This window comes from Trichosurus vulpecula, chromosome 1, assembly GCF_011100635.1.
Source record: "Trichosurus vulpecula isolate mTriVul1 chromosome 1, mTriVul1.pri, whole genome shotgun sequence".
Classification (NCBI taxonomy): domain Eukaryota; kingdom Metazoa; phylum Chordata; class Mammalia; order Diprotodontia; family Phalangeridae; genus Trichosurus; species Trichosurus vulpecula.
In genome coordinates, this window is record NC_050573.1 from 419777568 (window position 1) to 419802098 (window position 24531).

General features: G+C 39.4%; 1 protein-coding gene across 1 annotated transcript in view; it reads right to left on the bottom strand.

The window, feature by feature from the left end:
- Positions 1–16383, bottom strand: part of ANKRD55 (ankyrin repeat domain 55) — a 90062-nt gene extending 73679 nt beyond the window's left edge. Inside the window, exons 1-4 of the mRNA XM_036746784.1 lie at positions 16374–16383; positions 14515–14637; positions 7272–7402; positions 2575–2684 (exon numbers count right to left, since the gene is read on the bottom strand). Of these exons, the coding sequence (XP_036602679.1) occupies positions 2575–2684; positions 7272–7402; positions 14515–14637; positions 16374–16383 (374 nt within the window). The remainder of the gene's footprint in view (positions 1–2574; positions 2685–7271; positions 7403–14514; positions 14638–16373) is intronic.
- Between the last annotated feature and the right edge of the window lie 8148 nt (positions 16384–24531).

Here is a 24531-nt window from a genome sequence, read left to right on the forward strand (position 1 = left end):
TTTCTAAGCTTTCTCATTTTGGTGAGCTTTGGTGAAATCCTATCTTCCTGTTATTTCTGTGTGTGATCCAATGATAACAACTGGCCAACCCTGGGAATAGTCCTGGAATCCCCCCTAGTCCATTCATTTCTTTGTAAGAGAGATGAAGGAAAAAAGGGAAATCTTTTGATCTCTTTTCCAGGGGACCCAGCCAAATACGTATCTTGCTTTCTCCCATTCCCAGACTCTGGTCTGATTCTGTCCTGTCTTTAAGGTTTGGGTCTGAATTGAAGTGGTCATTCTATATTTTTTTTTGTGGGGGAGAGTCTAGTGCTACTGGGAAGTGATACACCATAGGACAAAACAAGGAAAAAGATGGGGAGCAGGCAGATGGAAAGTGAAGCTGTAATACAAGGAAAATTAGGAACCCCTGAGAAACCCCTAGCTACTGACAAGCACCCCCAGAAAGAATTGACTCAGATATCTTTGGCATTTAGCAAACCCCCTGGGACTCCCTGGCTCCTCCAAGGAATGTCAATAGATAGGACCATCCCACTGAGAGAGAACTTGACAGACCCTTCCTGGGAGATATCCCTGGGACTCCGTGACTCCACCAAGGAATGTAAATGAGATTATCCCACTAGTACGATAACCTGACTGAATCTTTTGATCAGCCAGGACCTTTGTTCCTGTTTTTCTCCCCCACTCTGTACCCTCATATCCTATATAAGCCAAGCCATCACCCCAACACATTGGCCATTGATTTGTGGTGCCGTACCCCGATGGCCGCCGGCTAATAAATTCTCCACTTAAAACTTACACTCTGTGGTGTGTCTCGCTCGCTTCTGGTACAACAAAGGAAACAGACTTATTAAAGGGAGATATCTGCCTGCTTGCTGTTCTTTCTAACAAAACATTCCCTATCCCAAATCTGAGCATTTTTAAAAATTTTGTTATTTTTAGTTTACAAAACTTGGTTCTACATAATTTTGAGTTCCAGAGTTTCTTTCTTCCCTTCCCCCTTCCCTCCCCAAGACGGCATGGAATCTGATATATCTTCTATGTATAACTTTGCATTGAACTAATTTACACACTAGTCAAGTTGTGGAGAAGAATTAGGTCATTCTATATTTTTACCACTGTGTTATCTCATGGTTAGAGATCAGAGAAGACAGGTAACAGGCCAGGGTGTGTTCTTGGGGAGAACATAGGTTTTAGAGCTGGAAAGGACCATAAAGGTCCTGGTCATTTAGACTCATTACTTTACTTTGTAGGTGAGGACATTCCCAGAGAGGAATTTATTTCCCCCAAAACACACCAGTAGTCATGGAACAGAAGCAGAGCTTGAGTCTGGGGCTTCTAATTTCAAATCCAAGGCTTTTCCATGTAGACATTTGACTGTATGTCATCCTTCTACAGTAGGAACTAGGGGGGATGCCTGTAAAGACTGGCTGATCCAATGAGTTACTGTCATACTGGGTCTTGAGGGAGTTCTCTAAGATCAGGGCTAGATAATGAGTGGAGGGGCCTAGGACATAAGGGATGAGGTATGGGGATGGTCAGGTAATAATGGAGATGTGTTTGATTTGATAACAATAATTTTTTTTTTGCCCAGGGTAGTCTCCAAGTAGGTTCATTCATGCTTTCTAACACAAAACCCCATCTATTTTTTAACACTAGTATTCTTCAAGTGATGCCAATTAACTGAGAACTAGAATGTAACAACTGCCAAAGAAGAAGGCGATGGAGACATGTTGAGTTTAAGTAGGTGGCAGCATATTAGCTATTATGTCTTCTGCAAGTTAGATTATTACCAAGGAAATATATGAATAGAAAAGGAGGTGGGTTGGTCAGCTAACAAGGATGAATGACTAGAGGTGGACAATCTGGGTGAGTATGCATAGAATATGAAAAAGAAATAAGCAAAAGCATGAGGATCCTCTCCCAAGGATTTGTTGGAGGACATGGACAGAATGAGAAGGAAGTGTGGCATCGTGGGTAGAAGGCTCACCTTGGAGTTAGGGAGACCTGAGTTTGACTACTGCTGCTGACAAGCTGGCTGTGTGACCCTGGATAAGTCACTTAGCTTCTTAGTGACTCAGGTAACTCCCTCATATTATAAATAACAGATGGGTTGCTGATCATTGATGAAGGGAGTTTCTATATGTAGAGGTACCCATACTGATGAAACAAAGCTCTAGACCTCCTCGTGGATCCCCCCTCCTACCCCATACAAGAATGACATAGGGTGAGATGGTAGAGATGAGTGCTGGTCTTCACCACTAGAAGGAATACCTAAATCGATGATTCATTGGAGGACGTGTTTCCCACAAAAGATATCACTTTTGATTGCCCTACATTTGGGGTGGGGGGATGATCTCTTTTTACTAAGGGCAGGACAAAGGGGAAAGAGGCACTTAGGTCAGATATTTGGCAGGGTAGACCTTGGGGATAAGGAAAGATCTTAGAGTATGGCTTCTATTCTCTGGGTGGGCAACTCTCTTGAATGGGTTGGAATTTTCTAGTGGTATAAGAATGAATTAGGTGACCTCATGGGGATCCTGTCAACAATTCCATCTAAACGTGTGTACCTACTTCACATCTGATTCAGCAGTTGCAGCATGTAGTGGCAGGCGCCCATTTTTATCTGGAATATTCTGCTTGGCACCATTTCTGAGCAGGCTCACACAGCCTTCTAACCATCCCTGGAAGATAGAGCACAAGGTTAAAGAACAAACCAATGACCACAAAGCACCATAATATGCCTTATATATTCCTCTCTGTTTGTCTACGTCTCTGTCTGTCTCTTCCTCTGTCTCTCTCATTCCTTTGCTCAGGATTTTTGTCTGTAAATATGCCCCATCTGGTTGCAAAATGCCGTATTCAAAGGCAATTAATTAGTCATAAGCACTTACTATATGCCAGGCACCGTGCTAAGTGGTGGGGATACAAAAAAAAGGCAAAAAATAGTCCCTGTCCTCAAGAGGCTCACAATCTAATGGTACCTCTGCTCCAAGTCTGGATACTTCAGCTGAGATAGCAAACCCCTGAGTTGGGTTTACTCCTTAGTAATATACCTTCTTGCCCTTTAGAATGATGCCATTCATCTAGAGTAATTCTTGTTACATTTGTCTGAAAGGACAAATAAAGGTTACTAACCAAGTTATCAACAGATGGAAAGGAACAGATATGAGGTAAAATTTAACTTTTAGAAAGAAAGATAACAAAAGGTCTCTGTTCTGTTCCAAGTCAGGTTTCCCACCTTCTTTCATTCTAGTATAGAGAAGAAGGTAGAAAAATATCAAAAGTTTCATAGTTGCATCAGAAAAATGAGTGAAAAGATATGTTTTCTGAATAGTAAAAATGGCAGCAATAAAAATATAGATCTCCTGTGAGTCAGGCCAACATGTCTGCAAAGCAATTTGAAATTATGATAATAAAGTACCTAAAATGTCCCTGCTCTTTGGACCAGAGATCCCTCTGCTAGTAGTACTGTACCAAGGAGGCAAATGACAGAAAAAAGATCCCATAGACATAAAAATATTAATAAATAACATCAATTTTTGTAATAGCAAAGAACTGGCAAAAAACTAGATGTCCATTGATTAGGGCAACAAACAAATAGTGATATAAGAATGTAATGAAATACGTTAAGGAATGATTAACGTTAAGAATTCATGTTAAGAATGTTAAGAAGCCTAGGAAGATGTATGACCTACTGCAGATGGAAGTAAGCAAAATCAGAAAAATAATATACGTAATATTATGACAGGGTAAATGGAAAGAGCAACAACAATGAAACTGAATACTATTTAATTATAATGACAAAGCTCAGGTCCCCAAAAGAGGGAAAATGTATCCGCTCATCTTTGCAGACATGAAGAATTTGGAGTGCAGAACATTGCATATATATATATATATTGTCATTAATTTTTGCTGAATTCCTTTTTTTATTCTTTATTATTGAATGGGATATATTTAGAAATGAAGGTGACATAAAAATAAAAGATGTACATGTATTAAAAAATGAATATTCACCAAGGTGGGGGAGATTGATAGAGATAGATAGATAGATAGAGACAGAGAGAAAAGAGGGAGAGAGAAAAAGAGAGAGAGAGAGAGAGACAGAGAGAGAGAGAGAGAGAGAGAGAGAGAGAGAGAGAGAGAGAGAGAGAGAGAAATAGATCACATTAAGATATTTTGGGTCTAGTTTTGTGGAACTTGGAAAAATATATTTGAAAATGGTAGCTAGTGTTAAGGTCTTTTCTGGTCCTCTTAATAATATGTGGAACAGTATACTGCTTTGGGTTGCCATTCACCAAGCACCAAATTACTTTGTCAAACAAATGACCCCATAAATTGAGTGAGATCTTATATAAGATCTTATAAAAGCCTTTTATTTTATTTGGAATAAGCTTCAAATGTCAGAAGTTTTATAGCATTTGAACAAATACAGATCTTGCATATACATTTTATAGTTCAGAATATTTTTTGAAATTTTGTAAGAGTTACTGAAATTCAGTATTTTTTTCCTTAAAATCAGAAGCACATTTGATTTATTTATCTACATAATATGTAAGAGTCCAATCCAAACTTGTCATATACAAATTATTTGCATCGATGCTATCTGGGATGATTTTAAAATCCTCAACTTATTCAGTTTTCTCTGGCCAGTTAGCATGCTCCTAAACTTTCTCCCTCTCTCACTTCTGTCCTTTTTCTTCCCTCTTACTTTTTTTTCCCATCCAGCTCCTGCAAAATTAATTTCATTCTTTGAATTGGTTTAAATCAACTATGACTGAGGAGATAAATCTAGGCATAAAGGGTAGGGGAGACCAATAAGTGAGGGGCTGGGCTTTAGAGCATGCATGGATATAACCTTTTTGCTGGGTTATACAGAGCATGTGCAATAGTCTCTCCTGCCAATTCAATATGCAGAGCTTTGGGGATCTAGTTTCTAGCCATGCATAGCTGAGGGTCAAGAGTGTCAAGATGATGATGAAAAGTCTCCTGGCTTGCCAAGAAGAGAGAGGCATAATGACACCGTAGAAATTGAGCCAGAATTGAATGTGTTTACAAAGGCTTTGGGTAGACACTCCCTCACTCTTTTCCCTGACAGCTTTTCAGTGAGGGGGATTGGTTGGTGAGGGTGAGCAGATCCTATTAGATATCTGGTTGCCATGTGGCCATGAACACATGGCACCTCTTTTTTTTCTTTTTCATTTTTTATTTTTTGTGTTTATTCTGCACTGATCATAGGTGACTGAGTATCCAGAGACGAACTGCATCAGGTTACAGCCCCATGAGCTTTGAAAGTTCAGAAGAGCCATCAGAGATTCAGGAACTGGAGTCAGAAAGAGAGGTCACTTGAGCCAATGTTACCAGTAGCTGAATCTGGAGAGGAACCAACCCTGAGGAGCACCCTGCTTGACTCAGCCCAGTAGTAACTCAATCTGGTAGCCAAGAAACTATATCCTGTAAGTAAGGGAGCAACTTTTTTCATGAATGATGTCACATTTAGAAAAGAACTTGGTGGAGACTTTGAAAAGAAAACAAGAGTTTCAGGCCAGGGGATACCTCTCAGCCATGCATCTTCTCCATATGACTGCTCTAAGACCTCTGTACTTCAAGTTTGACCCCACTTAATGTCCCAGTGGACATTACATGTGTGTCTGTGTGGGATGGGAGAGTGTGCCTGTTCATATGAAGGGATATTTCTTTAATCACTGTCTTCGATATACCTGCTTAGTAGATACCCCTTTATAAAGGCTAACCGACTCTGGGTAATTGATATTAACTGGCTAATCCATAAAGGGAGGAGCACACAAGTAGGGGATAATGAGCAATGGTACTAAAAATCCAGTCCCTCAGAAGGATTTCCCTTGAGTGGAAAAGTAGTCAGCTACTGTCTTGGGTCCTAGTCTGCCACTGTCTGTGAGAGTTTGGCTAAGTGAACCCAGAGGGGGTGCTACATATGCCAAGAATCGTATTGCATACTCCAATGTCAAACCAAAAAAAATGGCATCTGTGTCAATACTTTCCATTAATGGGAGTAACTGAGGCATTGACCATTTTCATTTTCTGTTGCTGTAACATGTTCTATTACTCTGCTGGTTTGAAGCTGTGAGTTCTCAAAGAACCGTAGACTTGAATTCATATCTGGTCTCACACTTAACAGCTGTGTCACACTGTAACCTCTGCCTCAGTTTCACAAGCTATTAAAACAGGGATAGCAATAGTACCTACCTCAAAAGTTTGTTGTGAGGGTCAGATGAGATAATCTTTGTCAAGTGCTTAGTTAGCACAATGCCTGACACATAGTAGATGCTTAATAAGTGTGTTTTCTCTTCCTTCCCTGATGGGTTGAGTCATAGTATGACTTAGTTTGAAAGGCTAATGAATCTGAAATAACACTAGTATGGCTATTACTGACACTAGTGCAGCTCACAGCCCTTCCCAGCTCTCTCATCTTGTGGGATTCTTGTCTCTGTCTTTCTATAGACCATCTATGGAATATTCTCTTGAAGAGCGGGACCCCTTCCTCTGGTTATTTGTCTATTTTGGGGGGGGGGGCGGGGAGGGGAGTCAGTACAATCTACAAGCTGCTCATCTGTTGGTCTTTCATTCATGTACATGATTAGTTCACAACCTTCTCTTTTAGTTACACGTCCTTGAAAATATCATTTAATCTACTGTAGTTCTTGTGCACAAATCATTGTTGGTAATAGACTGCAGTTTCCTTACACTGGCCATGTGGCCAGTCTCTGCCTTGCCCTTTGGGTTGTCTGCAATTTGAGGCTGCTGGGCTTTATCTTATATAGTGCTTTAAGGTTAGCAAAGCACTTTACAATTATCTTACCCTCACAACAACCCTGAGAGGTAGATGCTATTATTATCCCCATTTTACAGACGAGGAAATTGAGGCAGACAAGGTTAAATGACTTGCCCAATATTGCAGAGCTAGTAAGTGTCTGAGGCAAGATTTGCATTCAGGTCTTCCTGACTCCAGGGCCAGCAGTCTATGTTTCTTTAGCCTGCAACAATCTGCTCTTTTTTTTCTCATTGGATGCTGGTTTTTCATATTTAAATGTTTCCCTTGGTTTCTGTAGAGGTCCAGCCCTTTATCCACTTAGCTACCCACGAACATTAGGAAAAAACTTAAAATTTTCTCCATTTGCTGCTCGTATAAATAAAGAAGACTTTCTTATTGCCTCAAACCATCATATCTTTAATTCTTTTCCCCTGTCCTGCCCCCAGACTTCTCTTTTCCTGTGACAGACATAAAGTTATACCTCGTAAGCTGCCAGTGATAAGCTGGTACGCCCACAGGAATCTTGAGTATTAATATTGGCTCCCATCTTCAGTAATAGCTTCACTGTGTCAACCTGACGACCAGAGACAGCATGTATCAAGGGGGTACAACCTGGGAGAAAATATTTACATGTCTCTTAAAAATGCTGCATTTGTTAAGATTCATAAGCAATAATTTATTTTATGACATCGATTCCCCTGGAGACAAATGAATAGTAATAAAAACCCAGCTGTTCAACATCTGTATCAAGCTTATAAAAGATTTTGGCAAAAGAAAATTGCTGCTGTATCCTGTATAAATGAATTCCCTATCCAGCCTCATTTCAGCATATTTTGGGAAGAAAAGTCCCATTAATTAATCAGATTTAGAAATTTGACTAAAAATTCCACATGACAGTCTCATAATAGTTTATGCAAGCACTAATTATACAATAATGAAAATGGGAAAAGATATTAAGCAACATTTTGTAGGTGTTTTTCTACAACCAACCACAGAGTCATGGTCATATGGTTACACTGAGAAATGAAGAGATGCCAAGAACCCTGTATGTGCTTAACTTGCTATAGCAAAATGTAGAATTGAAGCTCTCCTCAACATGGCCCCTCCCATACATATGACGATGTCATCCAAGATTCTATGAAAGATGTGAATACACAGATGATTCACTGAGTATCGACAACATCAAGGGAGGTATAGACAGGAAGGCGTCTTTCAATGGCTCAACAAGCATTTATTAATCACTCACTATGTGATATGTTGAAGATAACAAAGACAAACACGAAATAGTCTCTACCCCCAAGTTGCTTATGTTGTATTGAGTCAGATGCAAAATAAACACAAGATAATTTTGGGAAGGGCGTTATAAGACATGGGGATAGGCTTCAGGTAGAAGGTGGTCTGTGAACTAAGCTTTGAAAGAAATAAGAGCTTCTAAGGGGCAGAGGTGAGAAAGCTGTGGCTTCTGGTATGGGTTTGGGAAGGGGGACTGTCAGGGATAAGGAACAGCCAATTTGTCTGGCTCACAGAATGTGGGGAGGGAAGTAATGTATAATAAGATGAGGAAGTTAGATTGGGGCAGGCCATGAAGGACTTTGAGTGTCACATGAAGGAGCTTCCATTTGATCCCTAAGGAGATGTTTGAGTGTATTAGTGAAATGTCACACCTGTGCTTTAGGAAAATCATTGTAGCAGCCAGGCTATATGGAGGATGAACTGGGGAGGAAAGAGCCTTGAGGAAGGGAGGCTAACCAGGAAACCATTGCAATAGTCTAGGCAAGAGGTGATGAAGGCCTGAACAGGGTTTAGGGAGGGTGGTTATGTGATTGGAGCAAAGGGAGTGGATGTGAGAGATTTTGTAGAGGGAGAATGTCAAGATTTAATAACTGAATGGATCTATGGGGTGAGTGCATGAGGAGTTGAGGATAGCACTAAGGTTGTGAACCTAGGAAGCCCAAAGAATGGTGGTGACTTTGAAAGAAATAGGCAAGTTTGGACAAGAGTTGGTTTTTTGGAAAAAGGTGAATGCTTTTGGGGGCATGTTGAGTGTTGAGATGCCTGCAGGATAAATAGTTCGAAATGTATAATGGGAAGTTGGTGATGAAGGTATGGAGCTCAAGAGAATGACTGGCAGTGGGGAGGTTGATTGGAGTCACCAGCAATAGAATTGATATTAAACCCCTGGGAGCTGATTAGCTTGCCAAATAAGAAAGCATAGAAAGAGAAGAGGACCCATAACAGCTTTGGGGTACACACACAGTTAGGGAGAAGAATGTGGATAAAAATCTAGCAAAGGAGACTGAGAAGGAGCCTTCAGGTAGACAGAGGAAGAACCAGGAGAAAAGAGTGTTACAAAAACCCGGAAAAGAGAGTTTCCCAGAAGATAGAGTCAAATGTCAATAGAGTCAAATGTTGTAGAAAGAGAAAAAAAGATGAAGACTGAGAAAAGGCCACCAGCTCTGGAGACAACAACTTCAGTTGAGTTATGAGGTCAGAAGTTTCAAAGAATTGAGAACAAAGTGAAAGGAAAGGAATGGGAGGAGATGAATATAGACAGTTTTTTTTTGAAGAGTTTTGCAGACACAGCAGAACTAACATATCTTTGGGGCATAGTAGATACGAGAGACTTCAGGGTATTTGTAAGCTGCAAGCAAGAAACCAGTAGTTAGTGACTGAATTTTAGAGAGTAATATAGTGGGGATAATTTTAGGGGCAATTGCTGGAGAAGGCAATGATTTAAAATGTTATTTATGTTATAGATAATTAATAAGTATCCAAAATTTATCAGTTTATAGATAAAGCACACATATGGCAAATGCTTTTTGGGGATCCTCAACAATGTTTTTAAAATGAAAAATAACTGTGTTTTCAAAACAAAAATAATTAGTGAGAAAAGTGGCAATGTTTTGCATATTTTTGCAAATATCTTTAATGTCTGTTCTGATAGAAGACAGCTGGGTCCTCATTTCTGTTTCCACATTAACTCTATTGTGATATGTTGTTTTGGTTGAAGTATTTGAAGAAAATCTAGCCTTGCATAGACATGTAGCTGGAAAAGAGAGGAGTAGTTTAATAAGCCAAGCTCCAGTTAAACAGAGGGACAGCTTGCAGGTTCTCTTTGGACAGAGCAAACAAAGAAATTGGCAGTTGCAAGAAATATCATGTCATAGGATCCTTGGCCATCATACCTTGAGGTGCTCACAGTGAGGACAAGAATAGACCTGCTATAAGGCTAGTGGGGAGCGATAGGGCCTTGAGAGCCAGGCAAGGTTCCAAACCAGTTGAGCATTATCTCTCCAGAGAGTGGGTTTTCTCATCTCTAAATAACCACTTTGTTCTATTTTTCAATGTTTCTTCTAATTTTCTACCATTGGGCTTTTTATTTTCACAGATCAGATAACATATGCAAATTTAAAAAAAATGAAGCTGAAACTGAGGCATGTTAGTGATATAAATCTAGCACATTTTTCTCTGAGAGGCAGCACGATGTATTGGACAGAGAGTTGGCATCAGAATCTGAGTTTGAGACCTATGTATTGCTTACTTCTTTTTTACTTTTCAATAGAGTTTTATTTCATCTTTTAAAACAAAAAAAATTTCATTGCTATCTTTTTTTTTGCATCAACTGCATTTCCTATTATATCTCTCCCCCCATCCATCCCAGAGGACCTTCCCTTATAATAAAGAATAAGAAAAAGAAACAACAACCAAAGAGGTCTGCAAAACCATTTAAAAAGTTTGATGCTATGTGCAGTATTCTTGTTTGTAATTCTAGCTCCTTTGCCTTCCAGAATATCATATTCCAAGACCTCTGCTTCTTTAAAGTGGTAGCTGCTAAATCTTGTGTGATCATGACTGTGACTCCACAGTATTTGAATTATTTCTTTCTGGCTGCTTGTGTTATTTTCTCCCTGACCTGAGAGTTTTCAATTTTGGCTATAATATTCCTGGGAGTTTTCATTTTGAGATTTCTTTCAAGAGTTAATTGGTAGATTCTTTCAATTTCTATTTCACTTTGCCCTTTGGTTCTCAGATATCTGGGCAGTTTTCCTTTAGCATTTCTTGAAATATAATGTCTAGACTGTTTTTTTATCATGGTTTTCAGCTAGTCTAATAATTCTTTAATTATCTCTCCATCTATTTTTCAGGTCGTATGAGAGATTTAAGATTTTCTTTTATTTTTGCAGTCTTCTGATTTTTATTGTTTATTAATAGCTCATGGAGTTATTAGCTTCCACTTCTGCTTTTTAAGGAGTTCTTTTCTTCAGTGAGGTTTTGTACCTCTATTACCATTTGGCAATTCTGGTTTTTAAAGAGCTATTTTCTTTAGTATTTTTTGTGCCTCTTTTTTAAAACCAAGCTGTTAATTATCTTTTCATAATTTTCTTGCATAGTTCTCATTTCTTTCCCCAATTTTTTCCTCTACTACTCTTACTTGATTTTTAAAATCACTTTTTGCTCTTTTAAAAAAATCACTCTTTAGTTTCCCCATGAATTATTTTTGGGCTTGTGGATAATTTGAATTTTTCTTTGTAGCATTGCTTGTAGATGTTTTCATGTCATTGTCTTCTTCTGAGTTTGTGTCTTGAGCATCCCTATCACCATTGCAGTTTTTATGGCAACTTCTCTTTTGAAAAAAATTTGTTCATTTTCCCAGCTTACTTCTTAATTTTGGACTTTGTTAGAGTTGGGCTCTACTGTCCTTTGGGAGGTGGGGTTGGGGAATTACCAGCCTAAGCTTCTGTCTTTTATGTTTTTCTTCTACTTTTACAACTTGGTTTGGCGGCCTGCAAGGTTTTAGTGCTTCCAATATGATGAAACCCACAGAGAAGTCTGATCACTAACCTCCTAGTCTTCATTCTGGCCCTTACCCAAGTAGGGACCCATGGTCCCTCATGACTATGACTGCTCTTTTCTATCCAGGAAATGTGACTTGGAACTGAGTAATGGGCAACAAAGGCTGCCAAACGGCACCCAATCTTGCTTCCAGTGCTAGTACAGGCATCCTCTGGGATCTCTCTCTGACTAGGTGTTTGTTCAGTCCCTTTTCTGTCCCTGGGTGCTGCTGTTGACCCACAGCCCCACAGAAGTGCCACTTCTACCATGCTGCACTCCCAGCCAGCCCCCATCCCAGGGTATATAGACCTTTCTTTCTGTCTTCCTATGCTTCCCTAGGCTGGAACAATGACTCGCTATGATTTTTTTCTTGGCTTTCCAATTCAAAATTCTGTTTGGTATTTTCTGTGGTCATTTTATAGAAGAGATTTTTGGGAGAGATTTGGCAATTTTGACCTTTCATTCCACCATCTTAATTCTGCCCTTTCTGATCACTTTTTTCTGAATGGCGAAAAGTGGTCCCCATGTTTTATATTCAAGACTTGATTTCCTTTTGACTGCCAATCGAACATACATAGCATACAGCAAAGAAACGTATTTATTGAAGCTGATTGCAAAAAAAATCCCCAGAAAGCAGATAAAGTATACATATGAGAGAATATATACCAGATAATACACAGAGTAAATGAACTCTCCTTCTGGGAATGAAATAATTAATCTCAGCTGAGAGACAGTCCCAGACCTCACTCAAAGGGGAAATTTTTTTGAAGTGTTTAGTTTAGCAAGCTGTAGATAGAGACATAATAGAGACTGCCAATTCCTATCACGTTAGCTTATTCTCAGAGTCTTTCTCTCCTTTTAGTGACCTCAAGAGAGGTAGGCATTGAGGATGTTCTCTGTCAAATCCAGAAGCTAGAAGAAGCCCACAATCTCTTTTCTCTCTCACTTTCATCAACTCTACCACCCCTTGCTGTAGATGCAGGACATTAGTCCAAACTAATGAGGAGAGAGTCCCATATAATTGCCTTTTGAGCCAAAAATTATGCATTGATTAAATACTGGGCACTGTGCTATGTGCTGGGAATACAAAGGAAAAAAGGCAAAAAGTTCTTGACCTCAAGGAGCTTATATTCTAATGGGGGTAGGCAACACATACAGATAAACATTTAAATACACACATGTGACACATCCAAAGTAGATAGAAGGTAATCTCATAGGGGAAGGCACTAGAAGCTAGGGAGAGGGTGGTGAGATTGATGGGAACTGGAAGGGCCCCTGTAAAAGGTGATACCGGAGACTCAGATCTGAAAGAAGCCAGGGAATTTGAGAGGCAGAGGTGAAGAGAGAGAGCACTGTAGGCACAGAGAAAAGCCAGTGCTAAGTCTTGGAATCAGAAGTTGGAGCAGTGTGTGTGAGGAACAACAAGGAGGCCAGTATGACTAGACTGTAGAGAACATGTAGGTTAGCAATGTATAAGAATATTTTGCAGCAATTAAAAATGTCAAGAGACAAAATTTCTGGGTAATTTAATCATTTTATTAATAATGCCAGCATTTTAATAAAAGGATGGTTATTTGGCTGTCTCTCTCTTAGACCAAAGACAATCATGGTAGCAGGCTCATGGATTATATGCTCATTGGAAGAGGGGTGTTCCTGAGGGTGGCAATCAACTTTGATTGTTTAAACAATTAATGAGAGAATGAATATTACAATGAGGGGCTGAACCTATTCAAATGAACTCAGATTATGTCATTTACTTCTAAGTTACTTCCAGCCTTGAGCAATCTATTGAAATAATTTATCCCCACTCAAACCTGAGTAGAGCACAATAGCTTCCCTACCTGAATGGGGTCTGAACAATCTCATTATCAGCAATGTCTTTCAAGAGAATGAACTTTTGAAATCAAGACTTTAGAAAAAAGGGGGAACTCTGGATCTCCCCAAATTGCTGGTTAATAATAATCATTTCTCTCAATTGGAAAAACAGGAAAATTTTATATTTGCTCCTAGGTGTAGTGGGTAACAAACTGGAGTTTATTGAGCTGAGGAGTGACATAGTCAGATCCGGTGCTTTAAGAAAATCACTTGGGCAGCTACATGGAGGATGGATTGGAATGGGGAACAATTTGGCAAAGAAGCTAATTAGGAGGCTATCGCAATATTACAGGTGAGAGGTAATGAAGTTATGAACTAGCATGGTGACTGTGTGAATGGAGAGCAGGTGATGCATATGATGAATGTTGTAGGGACAAAAATGAGAAGATTTAACATCTGGTTGAATAAGTGTAGTGAATGAAAATAAGGGATTAATGATGATGTTGAGTTTGTGAACCTAGGTGACTATAAGAATGGTGGTGCCCTTAATAGCAAGGGCAAAGATAAAGAGTTATATTCTGAACCTTTTGGCTTTGAGATGCTTCTGGGAAATCCAGTTCAAAATATCCAACAGGCAGAGGAAAGAATAGGGCTGCCCTTAGACAGATCTAAGAGTCAACTGTCTAGAGATGATAATCAAACCCATGGGAGTTGATGAGGTGACTAAATGAGAGAGTATAGAGAGAAAAGAGGACCTAGGGGAGAGTTTTGGGGTATGACCAATACTATAGGTCCCTTTCCCCCCATGCTGTACTTGCAGTCAGGCTGGCTATGGCCTTCCACATCTATTTTACAAATAAGGGAACTATCTACTTTCAGGCATGATATGAAAGTTGTAGAAGACCTGGATATAGTCTAGTGGCCTACAGAAAGTCCAAAGCGAGCAGGACAATCCTTGTTTCTTCCTTGTAGAACAGTTTTTCAGATACCATTTCATTAGTATGGCTTATCTTGGAAGGCTGTCCCAAAAGGGCAAAATTAAAGTTTCTTAGGACTATGACGAATAGACATCTTACCTTCACTGTCACAGCATTCTAGAATTGAAGGGTCTTCCCGAATCACAGCGGTCAGTGTGTTGACATCTCCATTTTCTGCTGCCTGGTAAACCAGGGTCAGGTCAGTTTCCTCAGCTGAGTCACCTTAATAAATTAGAGAGAATGGCTAGATACTTCCCTGTGACAAATTACACACATAAAGAAATAATGGCTCTTTTTGAAGTACTGAAGACTCAGAAAGTTCTGTATTGATACAGTGTAGTATACTAATCATGAGTTTCATAGTCTCTAACATTGCCTTGCATAATCTATGTTGATCACCAAGTTAGGGCTGAAGAATAAGTAACTCTTTTGCAGTTTCTAGTGGCAATGGCCCAGTTCTGAGTTGCCATTATAAACTGTTCCATTTTCCACAAACACATCTCTCTGACTTGGTCATTTATTTGACACTTCATTGTTGACATAGTGTTGGCTGAGTTTATGTGGATTTCATCCATGGGGGGATCTTTTGTTTCCAGTCTTGGATCTTTGCTCTTAAATGGGTAACATCTTCAGGTAAGTAATTTTTGGTTACAAGAGATAAATTAAATAGTATCTACCTATTACCAGCCTTTCCTGTTGCTCAGCGAAGGAATGTCAGCTTTCCCTAGAAATATTCTGTGAATTTTAATCTGTTTATTTTCTATTCTAAAAATCTTTATCAATCTTTTTGCCAAAAGAGAAACAGTTACTATTTACTATTTACATTCACTCTGAGCCAGGAGGGCCCAAAATATAGCCATTGGTGCTTGGGCAGGGGCCTGTTGTTGAGGGTCTTCCCCTCCCAGTTTGATTTTTTTTGTATATTAAAGGGGCCATCCCTTGACTCATTTCTTTTTTTATAATAAATTTACTTTTTATTTTTAGTTTATAACACTCAGTTCCACAAGTTTTTGGGTTCCAAATGTTTTCTCCCTCCCTCTCCTCCCCCCTCTCCCCGAAGATGGCATGTATTCCAGTGCAGGTTCTACATATACCTTCACACTAAACTTATTTACATAATAATTCAGTTGTAAGGAAGAATTATAACCAATGGAATGACTCACTTCTTAAAGAGGCCTAGTCACTGAATGGGCATTACCTCACTCTAAGTGAGTACATGAAAAGGCCTAAGCCTAAAAGGGCGAGGGTCTCCCATTGCATCCTGGGCCATCTCCAGTCATCCTGATGAATATCTGGTCATTGGACCCAGAAGGCTCTGGAGGAGAAAATGAGGCTGGTGACCTTGCACAGCCCTCCCTCACTTAAATCAAGGTCAACTGCAAGTCATGTCATCATCTTCCTGATGTCATGGTCCTCTTCAAAAATGAAGGACAAACACAAATCAATCTTCTTCCTTTTCTTTTTTTTTTTTTGACAAGTAAGTGTTAATCTTTCTACAAGTGCCTGAATATGATGGTTTAAATATTTTGTTAATATCAAAAGGGTTTTTGTTAGGATACTTTCCAAAACTCTATTTTACAGTATGGAAAATATACCTTAAGACTGGTATTGCATAGGACTCAAGGGTGAGGAACTTGTGACCTCAAGGCCACATGTGACCCCCTAGGTCCTCAAGTGTGGTCCTTTGACTGAATCCAAACTTTGTAGAACAAATCCTCTTAATAAAAGCATTTGTTCTGTAACACTTGAACTCAGTCAAAAGGCGGCAATTGTGGCCTCAAGGCTGAAGGTTCCCCACCCTTGGCATAAATGTTGATTACTTTAATGGTGTTATTCTTATTCAGTTTTTAATTCAAGATGCCAAAAAACATTTTGGCATTCAGTCACAACCTTCTCTGGAATATTGTTGTACTTGAGGTATTTTGTTTGAGGAAGACCAAGGTATTTGTAGATTTCACCTTCATCCATTGGTTCAGTGTTATCTCTAGGTTCAAGCTTGAAGCTTTGAGTTTTTATCTTTCCTTGGTGTATGATAAGAATTTTGCACTTATCTAGTTCAAATGACTTTTATGTCATTAGAGAAAGATTCCATGAGTTGAATTATCAGTTTACTTTGTTTCTCAGTGTAGACAGATAGCATAAGGTCATCTACATACATTGAATGGTTAATTAGAGATTTTAATTCAATTCTTCCTTGAGAGCCATACTTAGTCCTGGTTAGGAAAAGTGATGATATATTTATCACTATTCCCTTCAAAATGTCAATATGAAATTGATTTTTAAATAAATTTTTCTTCACACAACTGTGTTGGTGATGCATTTTAAATAGAGAATCCATGTGGACATCAAACACTTTGTGGTCTCAATATACTTAGTTCTACTTACATATTTGCAGTACATGAATAAATCATGAGTTTAGAAATCAATCAAAGGTTTTGCAATAATAAACAAAGGCAATATAAATATTCAGACACTTTCAGGAAACTTATTCAATAATTTCTAAATCAATGAGCTTCTTTTTAAGTCCTGGAGACTTTTTAGTCCAGCCTTTTTACTCCTCAGTCAATATATTGTTTTCTTATGAATTTTATAAGTTTTTTTTTTCAAAAATGAAACAGTGTGAATTGTTTCTGGGCTCTGTGTTTTGTTTCTGTGAATGATGCGTATGAAATACATAAGCATTTAATTGTTCTATATTTGAAAGAGTCACTCTTGTTCTCATTTCTTCTGAAAGGAACCTAGGAGAGTGCCTTGCTAGAGTCACTATGTGTCACTGCGAAGTGATTGAACTAATTATGGATTATGTCCAGCTCTACTGATTTCCAGGTTTTTAAGAGAAGCATTTTAGTCACTTCCTTTGACATAACTGTTCTAGAATCCATCATACTAACGATGTCTAAGCTTTCTGTTTCTTGTTTTGTCCGACTAGGGTTTTCACTATGTTGGACTGCATGCAATCATGTTGTTGACCAAAAGTTTTTCACATCCTCCTTATTTGAGGATTCTCTTTTGTTCTTTTTTTTTATTTAAAAAAAATTCCCGGCGGGGGGGGCGGAGCCAAGATGGCTGCTGGTAAGCACGGACTAGAGTGAGCTCCGTACCCGAGTCCCTCCAAAAACCTATAAAAATGGCTCTGAACCAATTCTAGAACGGCAGAACCCACAGAACAGCAGAGGGAAGCAGGGCTCCAGCCCAGGACAGCCCGGATAGTCTCTGGGTGAGCTATATTCCACACGGAGCTGGGAGCTGGGAGCTGGGAACGGAGTGGAGCAGAGCCCAGCCTGAGCGGCGTGGACGATCCAGTCCAGAAGCCGGGCGGAGGGGGCCCTAGCCCCCTGAATACGTGAGCAGTTACCAGACCCCTCGACCCACAAACACCAAAGACTGCGGAGAAGGTTAGTGGGAAAAGCTGCGGGAGTGGAAGGAGTTCGCGGTTCGGCTTCCAGCCCCGGGGGCAGCGGAGGTGGGGCAGCTACAGCTGTTGTTACTTCCGGCTCCAGGCCCACCTGGTGGGGGGGAATTAAGTGGCGGATCACAGCAGGGGTGCACAGCCTGCCGAAGATCTGAGCCCAGTCTGGACTGGGGGTCCTTGGGGACGGAGGAGTGCGGCTCTGACAGAGCTGGCACCTCCCCCCCAAACGTAGAACATAGAACTCTGTAATCTACAAGCAGTCATACCCCACTGAAAAACTCAAGGGTCAAGTTAGTTGGTTGGGAATATGGCCAGGACGCGAAAACAAGCCCAGATTCAGTCTTAGACTTTGGATTCTTTCTTTGGTGACAAAGAAGACCAAAACATACAGCCTAAAGAAGACAGCAAAGTCATAGAGCCTACAACCAAAGCCTCCAAGAAAAACATGAACTGGCCCCAGACCATAGAAGAACTCAAAAAGGATTTGGAAAAGCAAGTTAGAGAAGTAGAGGAAAAATTGGGAAGAGAAATAAGAAGGATGCGAGAAAACCATGAAAAACAAGTCAATGACTTGCTAAAGGAGACCCAAAAAAATACTGAAAAATACACTGAAGAAAACAACACCTTACAAAATAGACTAACTCAAATGGCAAAAGAGCTCCAAAAAGCCAATGAGGAGAAGAATTCCTTGAAAGGCAGAATTAGCCAAATGGAAAAGGAGGTCCAAAAGACCACTGAAGAAAATACTACTTTAAAAATTAGATTGGAGCAAGTGGAAGCTAGTGACTTTATGAGAAATCAGGATATTATAAAACAGAACCAGAGGAATGAAAAAATGGAAGACAATGTGAAATATCTCCTTGGAAAAACCACTGACCTGGAAAATAGATCCAGGAGAGATAATTTAAAAATTATTGGACTACCTGAAAGCCATGATCAAAAAAAGAGCCTAGATACCATCTTTCAGGAAATTATCAAGGAGAACTGCCCTGATATTCTAGAGCCACAGGGCAAAATAGAAATTGAAAGAATTCATCGATCGCCTCCGCAAATAGATCCCAAAAAGAAATCTCCTAGGAATATTGTTGCCAAATTCCAGAGCTCCCAAATCAAGGAGAAAATACTGCAAGCAGCCAGAAAGAAACAATTTGAATATTGTGGAAACCCAATCAGAATAACCCAAGATCTGGCAGCTTCTACATTAAGAGATCGAAGGGCTTGGAATGCGATATTCCGGAGGTCAATGGAGCTAGGATTAAAACCTAGAATCACCTACCCAGCAAAACTAAGTATCATGTTCCAAGGCAAAATATGGACTTTCAATAAAATGGAGGACTTTCAAGCTTTCTCAGTGAAAAGACCAGAACTGAATAGAAAATTTGACTTTCAAACACAAGAATCAAGAGAAGCATGAAAAGGTAATCAAGAAACGGAAATTGCAAGGGACTTACTAAAGTTGAACTGTTTTGTTTACATTCCTACATGGAAAGATGATGAGTATGATTCATGAGACCTCAGTATTAGGGTAGTTGAAGGGAATATGCATATATATATATATATATGCATATATATATGTTTATGTATATATATAAGTGAATGTGTATGTATGCATGTATCTATGTGTATATGTATGTATGTGTATGTATGTGTATATATATATATATGTAAAAGAGAGAGAGCAGACACAGGGTGAGTTGAGGATGAAGGGAAGATAGCTAAAAGAAATAAAATGAAATTAAGGGATGAGAGAGTAACTTACTGAGAGAGGGAGATAGGGAGAGATAGAATGGGGTGGATTATCTCCCATAAAGGTGGCAAGAGGAAGCAGTTCTAGGAGAGGAGGGGAGTGGGCAGGTGAGGGGGGAATGAGTGAACCTTGCTCTCATCAGATTTGGCCTGAGGGGGAATACCATACATACTCAGTTGGGTATCTTACCCCACAGGAAAGAAGAGGGAGGAAGATAAAAAAAAAAAATAAAAGGCAGGGGGATGATGGAGTGGAGGGCAGATGGGGGTGGAGGTAATCAAAACAAACACTTTGGAAAGGGGACAGGGTCAAGGAAGAAAATTCAATAAAGCGGGATGGGTTGGGAAGGAGCAAAATGTAGTTAGCCTTTCACAACATGAATATTGTGGAAGGGTTATACATAATAATACATGTGTGGCCTAGGTTGAATTGCTCAACTTCTTAGGGAGGGTGGGTGGGAAGGGAAGAGGGAAGGGAATTTGGAACTCAAAGTTTTAAAATCAGATGTTCAAAAACAAAAAAACTTTTTGTATGCAACTAAAAAATAAGATACACAGGCAATGGGGCGTAGAAATTTATCTTGCCCTACAAGAAAGGAAGGGAAAAGGGGATGAGAGGGGAGGGGGGTGATAGAGGGGAGGGCTGACTGGGGAACAGGGCAACCAGAATATACGCCATCTTGGAGTGGGGGGGAGGGCAGAAATGGGGAGAAAATTTGTAATCCAAACTGTTGTGAAAATCAATGCTGAAAACCAAATATGTTAAATAAATAAATTGCATTAAAAAAAAAAATAAAAACCAATCTTCAGAGGAAAAAAAAAAATTCCCAAGCCTCTGTAGTAAAGTTTTTTTTAACTAATATTGAACCTTTAATTTTGTTCTTTGCTTTGCTTTGACTCTGTATTTTCTTGACTCTTATTTTTAGCCACTAATTAAGGGGATTTAGATTTTTTAGGATTTTTGCTTCATGATTCTTTTTTATTGCATCAATTGGGCACCATGGACAATTTTGTACTGTGAAAACCAACTTGGTATCAATGTAATTTTCCCTTGTCTTCCTGAAGATATTCAGAAAGTTTCTCAAGTCACTTTCTGCCATGATGGTGTTTGACACTTCCCTTTATGGGGAATTGCCTGATAGCTCCACCTTTCCTTTATCGTTCCTGCCATGGCAACAGCCACCACATACACTACTGTATTCAGAGGTCCCTCAATGGTTTTATACTTTTTATCAAAAACTATGGGAGAAGGTATTCATTCGTGATGGTTATAGCAGACAAGCTTTTTTGAATTACTCTGTTTTGGTATAATTGGTCTCCTTGTTGGGTTCATGTTGTGAATTTCAAAAAGAGTTTTTTAAAAAAATTCCACTCTAAGCATACCTATCCTCCTTTCAAAATTATTTGATCCTTGTGCTAATTTTGTTACCTGTTTGATTTAATAATCAAGCAATAATAATTAGGTAGATAATAATCTACCTAATGGTAGAATTTTTGTAGTTTGAATTGAGAGATCTTTGGTGACTTCAAGTTCTTTAACTTTTCTGTCTTCTAGATTTTTAGTAGCTTCTTAATTTCATCTCTTATTTTGCTAATCTAGGCTTAGATTTTTTTTAAAACTAATTTATTTATTTTTAGTTTTCAACATTCATTTCCATAAGTTTTAAATTTTCTCCCCTTCCCTCCCCAAGATGGCATGCAATCTGCTATGGGCTCTATACATATATTCTTATTAAACACATTTTCACATTAATCATGTTGCCTAGAAAAATTATAACGAATGTGAGTAACCATGAGAAAGAAAAACAAAACAAAACAAAAAAGAAAATAGTCTGCTTCACTCTGCTTTCAGACTCCATAGTTCTCTGGATGTGGATTACATTTTCCAACATGAGTCCTTTGGAATTGTTTTAGGTCCTTGCATTGCTGAAAAGGACCGAGTCTATCAAAATCAGTCATCACACACTGTGGCTGTTACTGTGTACAATGTTCTCCTGGCTCTGCTCACTTCACTCACCATCAGTTCATATAAGTCTTTCCAGTTTTTCTGAAGTCTGCCTGTTCATCATTTCTTATAGCGCAATAGTGTTCCATTATATTCATATACCACAAGTTGTTTGGCCATTCCCCAGTTGATGGGCATCCCTCAATTTCTAGTTCTTGGCTGCCACAAAAAGAGTTGCTATAAATATTTTTGTACATCTGGATCCTTTTCCCATTTTCTGATCTCTTTGGGATACAGCCTTAGAAGCAGGCTTAGGTTATTTTAAAAAAAATTATTTTTAAAATGTGATTTAGTTATTATAAAAATGTTTGTCCTGTGCTGGTCATCAATGTTTTGTTGTTATGAAGCATTTCCTGAGGTAACCTGGCTTTGGTGCATGCTCAAATCACCTAAATGGAGACAAATACGGGAGATAGTAGGAACTTACTCTTAGGAGAAGATATTCTTCATTTCCCCGCCACATGAATGGGAACAGCTTCTTTCCATTAGCTGTGTAGCTGGAATGGGTGGAGTCTTTAAAATGATCAGACTGGATATTCTCTCTCTCTCTCTCTCTCTCTTTCTCTCTCGCCATCCAGAGGTGAAGGTTCTATTCACTTCAAACATGGGCATCGTGAAATAAACTAGGTGGAAGGAAGTATTACCTTCTCCCTCCCTTTAGGCCCTGTGACCCCAAGTAATGGGCTAGCAGCTTGAAATTTTAGTCTGTTTTGTTTTTTTTTTCAATTCTAAGTATACATACACATATGCACACACACACATACACATATATATACACATTTAAACACACACACATATATATACATATACACATATATGCAGACACATATATACATACATGTCTGTGTGTGTTTATGTGTTGTGTGTAGTGGAGTCCTGGACCCAGGAGATTGAGCCATGATGATTTTGGAGCCAGGATCCCAAGTAGCATATTGCTACCAGGTCAGTAGAGAATCCCTGAGTACTGGAACCTGAGCCCAGGTGCTGGGACTCCACCTCCTCACATAGAACTCTAAAGGACAAATGAAATAGACCTCAATCTCAAGCCCATTTATTGAGACCATATAGACTAAGTGGAAGGGGACCCAGCTTAGGTGTCCCTGTTGTGGTGAACAGGACTTTATCTGTGGATGCTGAGACCATCCCATTCTGATATTTTTAAAGATGCAGTCTGGTCAGTGGAAAGAGGCTGCTTCTCCCCTCACAGGAACACAGAATGTCTTCTCTCAGAAGCAGGTCTCTGCCATCTCCCACGTGAGTGCCTCTATCTTAGGTGATTTGGACATGAAGGAGTTAAATTAGTAACTGATGAGATATTCTGTTTCCAGTTTTGTTATGAGCCAGTCTTGACACATAATGAAGATATTTCTATGTTCAGTCCATTTCATGGGCAATCACGGTTTGCTCACTTTATCATCAGTGCCATCTGCACTAAAACATTTCCAGCAAAGGGGAGGCAGGGGTGGTAGAATTGATATTTCTGATTTGTTCCAGTATTCTTCCCCTCTCGTGTTACCAGAACATGAGGAGTTGTCACTTGTTGCTCTGATCCCTGTGTCAAGCTGATCACAAGTTCTCTAAGCTAGCTGTCTATTTCTTAGACTTTTCGAAGCAGTTGCATCACACTGACTGGGGGGCTAATCTAATTGATGGTGTTGCCAGGCCCAGTGTTTTAGGGTCTCTATCAGACCTTCACAACCACCAGAATGGTCCCAGGTCAGAGTAAGTTCCTAACGTACATCGCCCTCAATGGCATTTCCCTGCTTTTCCCATTCCAACCCCTTTACCCTCATAGCATAGATGATGGATTGAACTTTGAGGGGGTTATTGTTATTATTGCTGAAGTTATTCCTCCCAAGGACATTTGCCTTTTGACTTTGGACTCTAGAAGACCCAAATGTCCCTCGAAATCCAAGGAGTCTCTCTCCAATGATGGAGCTGTATTTAGTGACAAGTGGTGGGAGAGATACTTTTGGGCGGGAGAGATACTTTTTGCCAAGATAACCTTCAAATCTCGCTATGGGGGCAGACACTGACTCTACCTCCTCGTTTAAAATTTTCCCCCTTTTTTAACTTAACAGTTGTCATTAATCAAGGAAAACAAAAATGAATATTGTATGAGAAACTATAAATTTCTGTTGCACAAGCTTATTTTTTTAAGTAAATAGAAAATGAACGCAATAGTAACAGAATTGCCCTGTTTGTGGTCCCTTATCAACTTCTTTTCATTTTCTTCAGCATACTTTTAAAATGTTTTATGCATAACTGTTTCTTTTTTTTCTGCATCTCCACCACTACACAGTAATTCACCACTTCTTGTTCCCACCTTTGTAGATGCCCTCCCTTTTGACACATAAGCCCAATCGGCTGTGTTTGAAAGTGCATGTCTCATTCTGCACATCTAGTCCATCATGTCTTTGCCAAAGAGATGTGGAGTGCTTCCTCGTTTATCCTCTGAAGTCATAGTTGGTCATTGAATCGATGAGACTTCTATACTACCCTGCCTTTTCATTAGGCTGGGCCTGATGCTTAGATCACACTAAAGAAACTGTTTAATAAGCTGAAGATATTTAACTTGGTAATTGGGATATGATCCTTGCTCTATAGACCTTTGGATTGATTTTGGCCTTGAAGATAGCTATATTGAGCCTTGTTCTTCCAGGTGGTCTCCGAAAGGATAGGCTGACCTTTGGAACCCAGTTTTCTGCCTTGGTCTCAGAAGACCGTTTTCAGGCTAGCTCTTGGTCTGGGTCGTCTGCAGATTGATTGTAGGTCCTTAAAGCTGTGCTAACTCTCTAAAATTTCTGTGTGTGCTCTTCAGGCAGTCATTGCAACACCACTGCCAACTGAGTATCTCAGGGATTTCTAATGACATTTCTAGTCAGATGGGCTGCAAAGTTCTCCCAGGGGATTGGAAGTATAATAAAATTGATGCTAAGCAGGGGAATCCCTA